The sequence below is a fragment of the Chanodichthys erythropterus genome, chromosome 3, assembly GCF_024489055.1.
Source record: "Chanodichthys erythropterus isolate Z2021 chromosome 3, ASM2448905v1, whole genome shotgun sequence".
NCBI lineage: Eukaryota > Metazoa > Chordata > Actinopteri > Cypriniformes > Xenocyprididae > Chanodichthys > Chanodichthys erythropterus.
The window spans coordinates 68,587,427-68,594,313 of record NC_090223.1 but is presented as its reverse complement, the minus strand read 5'-3'; the positions used below and the strand labels follow the sequence as shown (position 1 = coordinate 68,594,313).

General features: G+C 40.7%; 1 protein-coding gene across 1 annotated transcript; it reads right to left on the bottom strand.

The window, feature by feature from the left end:
- Positions 1–860: 860 nt before the first annotated feature.
- Positions 861–5,328, bottom strand: LOC137007520 (polyglutamylase complex subunit TTLL1). The gene is made up of 8 exons (XM_067369065.1): positions 5,282–5,328; positions 4,971–5,179; positions 3,267–3,441; positions 3,053–3,190; positions 2,889–2,988; positions 1,289–1,432; positions 1,115–1,201; positions 861–1,028 (listed from the first exon to the last, which is right to left on the bottom strand). The coding sequence occupies exons 1-8, from the start codon at positions 5,311–5,313 to the stop codon at positions 861–863; spliced, it is 1,053 nt and encodes a 350-aa protein (XP_067225166.1). The 5' UTR covers positions 5,314–5,328.
- Positions 5,329–6,887: the final 1,559 nt, after the last annotated feature.

Sequence of the window (6,887 nt, the reverse complement as noted above, 5' to 3'; positions counted from 1 at the left end):
CAACCGCTATAAAACATGGGAAATGTTGTAATATTTTAAAAACTTGTACTAAATATAAATATTTGATTGTCCTTTTGCTATCAGCCTGTTAGCATTGTTTGAAAATATCGTCATTCGGTAAAACTGAATGTTTGGTTAAACTTTAGTGACAAATTTTGTCAATCTACTTAAAAATGATAAAAGCAGTGTTAATTGATTATAAAAACCACATAATCTCATTGTTAACACTTAATAAAACTTCATATCTCCATTATGTTTTTTTTACACTTTTAAAAAGCTTATTCGTCAATGACCCAAACATTGAACTGTTTATTATGTGAATATAAAGAGTAATTTATTTCTGTGATCATTTTCAGCATCATTACTCCAGTCTTCAGTCACATGATCCTTCAGGAATCATTCTAATATGATGATTTGATGATCAAGAAACATTTATGATTATTATCAATGTTGAAAACAGTTCATATTTTTGTGGAAACTGTGATAGATTTTATTTTCAGGAGTCTTTGATGAACAGAAGCACAAAAGAACAGCATTAATTTGAAACGGAAATCTTCAGTATCATTATAAATGTCTGTACTGTCATTTTAATTCAATAATGATGAATAAATAAAAGCATTAATGTCTTTCAGAGCACAGCTCCAGTGAAGGCCTCATGCGGACAGCGGTGGCGGGGAACGGCGGGCGCACGCTGCCGGACCTGCTGCGCTTTGACCCCAGCGACTGCCCCGAGCGGCTCCTGAGGTCGGCGCTCTCGCTCAGAGCCTGCTCCTCGTCGTATCTGTGAGACGGAGAGAGAGAGACTGATATAGAGGAGCCGCTCACGGGACGAGACGTCACGCGGAGGCGTCTGCACTCACTCACAGCACTTGATAGTGTCCCAGAGCCTCTTTGGGCAGGCTGCGGTTCCAGCGGCAGTCGGGGATCTCTCCGTTGGGCGTGACGATGTTCAGCGTGTCGTTGATCAGGTTGTACTTCAGGATGCGGTCGTTGGCCGTGCTGGAGGTAAGCGACGGAGACGCGTTCACCTGAGAGAGACGCACACGGTCACTCGCTGAAATAACGAGCGATAGAAACATAGAAGACTTTTCAAACCCCAGAGATGACATGTGACCTCGATCAGCCACGGCTTGAGCCTGTCGTCGATGATGATGTCGTAGCCGTAACACTCGAAGCAGTGCTTGTCGTTGTTCATGACGGGCTGCAGACGGGAAGAGGAACACATTATTGTGATTGTGACGTGTTCATGCTTCATCAGAACAATCGCTCCCTCATGATCTGGACTCACAGCCACGGCTTTGAGCGACTGCACCATGATCCAGTGGATCTGGTCAAACAGGTGGTTGGTGACGTCCCGTCCTCGAGTGTTCTCCAGATAGAGCCGCAGGTTACTGACCGTCCACTTCCCGCCGTGAACGTGATTGTAGTCGTCCTGTGCTCAAATATATGGGAATTAACGGGAATGTATGCACACCCCTGCATGCACTGCGCATTCCCCCAGTAATATTGTGCAACAGAACTACAATTAAAAATAATGGTTTTCCTTTTTTGATAGACATAAAAATATCATTTATTCCTGTGATCGTTTTCAAAATAATTTCTCCAGTCCTCAGTGTCACATGATCCTTCAGAAATCATTCTAATATGATGATTTGATGCTCAATTATCAATGTTGGAAACAGTTGTGCTGCTTAATATTTTTTATAACCTGTAATACTTTTTTCAGGATTCTTTGATGAATAAAAATTAAGAACAGCATTTATATTAAATATAAATCTTTTGTGACAATATACACTACTGTTCAAAATTTTGGGGTCAGTAATTTTTTTTTCTTTTTTGAAAGAAATTGAAACTTTTATTTAGCAAGGATGTGTGAAATTGATAAAAAAGTGATAGTAAAGATTTATATTGTTAGAAAATATTTATATTTTGAATAAATTCTGTTCTTTTTAACTTTTTATTAATCAGTGAATCCTGAAAATAGTTGTGCTGATGAATATTTCTTTGGAACCTGTGATACTGTTTCCAACATTGATAATAACCGAGTATCAAATCAGCATATTAGAATGATTTCTGAAGGATCATGTGACACTGAAATAAATAAATAAATGCTGCAATAAAAATATATTTATTTCACATATTTACAAATTAGAATTAATTGAATGCAAAAATAAATAACTGTTATTTCATGTTATGACCAAACAAATAGTTTTTATTTGTTTTTATATTATATATTTTATATAAATATTATAAATCTATAAAAATTTACCAAAACTTCCAATTATTTCCCATAAATTCTCATAAATATTTCCAAAATTCCCCAGGTTAAGTTCCCGTGGAAAGTTTCCGCCCCTTTGCGACCCTAGTCAGGAAATATGGCTCTATATCAGAAGGTATCAATAGTCTATATTCGTCAATCAACATGCTCAATTGGCCAAAATACCAACAATTCAGTCATCTTCTGAACACAAATTAAGATATTTTGGATGATTTTTTTTTGTGCGGCAGAAAAACAAAATAGCGACTTTTCAACAATATCTAGTGATGGCCGATTTCAAAGCGATACTTCAAATCTTTTGTTTCAAATCAGTGATTCGGATCGCGTGTCAAACTGCCAAGCTGAAAAGATTTAAAGTAAATCTTGGGATTTAAGAATCGATATTGGTTCGTAAAAATGAGAATCCATTAAAATCGAGAAAGCAATATTTTTTACCCAGCCCTATAAAGCGACAAGAACACTGTTTGTGCGCCAAAAGAACAAAATAAGGACATTATTTCCCAGTATCTAGTGATGAGCGATTTCAAACTTCATGAAGCTTTACGAATCTTTTGTTTGAATCAGTGGTTGTGCAGCACTCAGACTCTAGCTGTGGGTGCGAGCGACTCACGCCGTGTTTCTGGATGGCCACGTTGGTGAGATGCACGAACATGTTGTCCAGCTCACTGGTGCTGGGCATGTATTTGACCGTGCAGAAGCCCAGTTTGTACCTGAAACACAGAGCGGTCAGTGCGGACGGAGCGATGCGGTGGCGTGCGGCGGTCACATACTCACATGTAGCACTTGAGCGGCCTGTAGCTGGTCACCAGCACATACAGACGCAGGTCGAACTTCTTCCCGCCGATCAGCAGAGGGTTGTCGATGTACAGAGAGATGACGTACGCCTCCTTCCCACTGTTCGCTGCCACGAACCTGTCAAATGCCAGCAGTTCAGACTGAAATCCAGCTATTTAATGTGTTTGACTGAAGATGAGCGTCTTACGTGGACGTGCGGCTGTCGCGGGACCACTTCTTGATCTGAGAGAGCTTGTTGATGAGGAAGATGCCTTTTCCCTGCGCCTTCCCGCACGGCTTCATGATCCACGTGCTGGACGGGCTCTTCCTGAACTCCTCCACGAACAGGTTGTAGTCAGCCGGCAGCATGAACGTCACCGGCACAAAATCTACGGTCAGAGTCATGGTGCGTTCACACCAGACATGAATGAAGCGTTAAAGGAACACTCCCCTTTGTTTGAAAATAGGCTCATTTTCCAACTTCCCTAGAGTTAAACAGTTGAGTTTTACCATTTTCGAATCCATTCAGCCGATCTCCAGGTCTGGCGGTTCCACTTTTAGCATAGTCCATTGAATCTCATTAGACCGTTAGCATCTGCGTAATATCATTGCTCCTGCTGCAGCCATGGTTCGACAGCAAAGTTCCTTGATTATTACGCCAGAATGAGAGTATAGTTCCTAGCCATATCAGCCTAGAAAATCGCAACTTTTCATTTTCCATCGGTCTTAGTACATGATGTAACTACAGTAGAGTCAAGTTTTAAATAGGAAAAATGTCAAAACAAATATCAAAACTCTTTGGTCATTTTTGAGCGAGATGCTAACGGTCTAATCAGATTCAATGAGCTATGCTAAGCTATGCTAAAAGTGGTACCGCCAGACGCCGAGATCGGCTGAATGGATTTGAAAATGGTAAAGCTCGACTGTTTAACTCTAAAGTTTAAATATTAAATTTAATTTTTAATTAAATAAAAAAAATTAAGTTTAAATATTTACATATTAAGTCAACGCAAAGACGTGAATAGACATCCTGCGGAGCGAACTGAGCGTTTCCGGCGTTTGACACGCATAACGCGTGATTCGCACAAGTTGAAAAAGAGCTTGCTCTAGTAGTAACAGGAGTAAAAAGGATCTTGCTTGGAAGAAAGTGAGTGAGGAGGTCGAACAATCTGGTAAGTTGTGAAAAATGGTCTTTACTCAATTTGAGCTATATATATTAGAGCTGTCAATGCTAACATGTTAACGCATGCGATTAATTCAAAATTAAAATAATTTAACGCATATTTAATGCAAAAACATTATGGAGGCATGTAAAAGTGCGTCATAACGTAATTTACATCATGCAGTCAGATGATTTTAAAGTCCATTTTGATTATATCAGAGATGGCAGAGAGAATTACTCATTCCAGTGTCTGTTTCGCTTTAAAACACAAACTCTTTTGTTTAATTCTGTGATTGTATCTTAAGAGCGCGAGTCCTCCCGCATCGCTGTTCCTGTCTGAACGGAACATGGAAACATCCACCGCTGTATGGCCAGATGATATGAACACTATGTTTCTCGGCTGGATAAAGCAAACCAGCGTCTCGCTATGAAAGTTTTGATGGATGAGGATTGCAATCAAAGTAAAGATCATTGTGGTGACAATAAATGTCCATAAATGTATGAACTATATTAAATCATATCATTTGGTTATTTGGTATCCTTTTTTGGAAAGACATCTAAATTTACCTTGAAAAATGCTGAAAAACACAGTTTTGTGAAAATCACACTTCCATCTGATGGTTTACTTTGCTGGATATAGGCAATGATAGCAAAATAGACAAATGTTAAAAAATAAATAAATGGTGTATTCTTAATTTCACAATAAGTGTGCTTTTAAAAAAAAAAAATTAATATATTGACAGCCGCTGGTTTTACCCAGGTAGAGGTATTTCCCGCTCTCGTCCTTCTCGGCTAAGGGACTGGCCTCCTTCTCCAGGCCTTTGCGGTAGCGCTTGATGTTCTTGATCATCAGGTCCTTCCTGGTCAGCTCGTAGTGGTTGGGGAAGTGGTTGACCATCTGGTCGTCGGTCAGCCGGTAGCCGGTGTCCACGCTGAACATGCTGCGGATGGTCTGGACGCTCATCCTGCGGACGACATGAAGTGATCTGATCAAACCAGTGTTTCAGGATCTAGTTCAGCTGTGTTTCAGTGTCAGTGTGAACGGATCAAATGAATCGAGCTCTTGCCAGTAGAAGTTCCAGTCGTCGCTGTCCGTCATCTGGATCCATCCTCTCTTCTCAAAGTTATTGATCAGCACCGATTTCTCGATGTCCGTCACCCACTTCACCTTCCCAGCCCAGGGTTGCCAACTTTGGGACTTTGGCTGGAGTGAGACTTTGTAAAAAATTCAGTTTGCGCGTGTGCGCGGAGAAAATGCTTGGTAACCCTAATTTTAAAAATAAGTTTTAGTATCATTGGGGTGAAATAATTTATTTTATTTTTTGTCAGTTTTGTTACCTGACAGGGGCGGAGCCAGACATTGTAAACATTCGGGGCTTAGCCCAAATTTATATTTGTCCAAAGACACTTTTTAATTTTCTATTAATAGCTTTACTGACACGAAAGGAGCTTTTGTTGTCGTATTCTTGTTCAGAAAATGTACATTATTTGACACTGTAATTTGCAAAAGTTTGTTGGATGTACCTCCGCTAGGGGGGTCCGGGGGCATGCCGGAAGAAAATTTTGTACATTTTAAGGTTAAATGCATCAATCTGGTGCACTTTGGAAACTAAAAATTAAGAGCTTCAACCCATGTACAGTATGCAAATTGAACAAAGAAACAGCATTGACTTGTACCTGGGCATTAAAAAGGGTTCAAACATTTTTTTACAATACTTTTGTATTCATTTCTTTTTAAAAGATATATCCTTGAGCTTTTATTTTGATCACCAGATTACCAGCTGATCGCGTGCACAAATGCGCTCACTTCTCTTTAAAACACGCAGCACAGAGAGACTGTATACTTAATCACTGTCTTTTGCTGTTTTATAAAGGCACAAAGCCATATCAAAGTTTCGATTTTAGTTCGTTGGCAAAAATAGTATGTTTTCAATTTTCAGTTCACTATGAAACGGTGGCGGCAGCAGAGGGTCATTAATGGAAAACACTGAATGAATGTATAGCTGATAAATGTGCTAAAGTTGTCATATGTTATAATAACAACACGTATATAACGTACTCGGTTACTTACGTAACCTCGGTTCCCTGAGAGATAAGGGAACGAGTATTGCGTTGCAAACGCTATGAGAAAACTCCTTTTCTCGAGAAAATAACGGCCATGGTGTGTAAAGCAGAAGCAGCCTAGCCAGCGGCGGAGTGTGCACGATCCGAGAGTGCTGAAGACGTTCTGCGCGGCTTTGATGGGTGCGCGGCCACAAATGGGCGGCGACCGCTTCTTCCAGTGGCAGGAGCTTCACATATCCTTTTTCCTCAGCGCCCTCAACAAATAAAGCGTTAACTATACGTACACACCGCCACCGACTTGAGCTGCAAAGAAGCTCTGGCCGCTTTGTCAAAGACGCTTGTCAAAAAGTACGGGGAAGCTTGACGCTTTAGCCGCTCTGTATATCGAGTGCGCGCGCGCGGCCGGCGCGCTCTCTCGCTCTCTCTCTCTCTCTCTCTCTCTCTCTCTCTCTCTCTCTCTTTGCTCGTGCGCGCTGAAAATTTCATATTTTGGTATGAACATTAACCCGCCAGTGTAGCGGATAGCCTTTTGAGATTTGCTCGCCAAACGGAAAATCTACCCGCATTTGGCGCTTGGCGGGTGTTAATTTCGGACCCTACATTAGACTA

Bases quoted from the DNA above. Each gene is read 5' to 3' on its own strand.
- LOC137007520 (XM_067369065.1), bottom strand. From the start codon at position 5,313: ATGACGGACAGCGACGACTGGAACTTCTACTG. The intron at 1,433-2,888 runs GTGAGTCGCTCG...ATTTGAGCACAG, and splicing joins TGGCCATCCAGAAACACGGC to GACGACTACAATCACGTTCA. The intron at 1,029-1,114 runs GTCACATGTCAT...CGTCTCTCTCAG, and splicing joins TCAAGCCGTGGCTGATCGAG to GTGAACGCGTCTCCGTCGCT.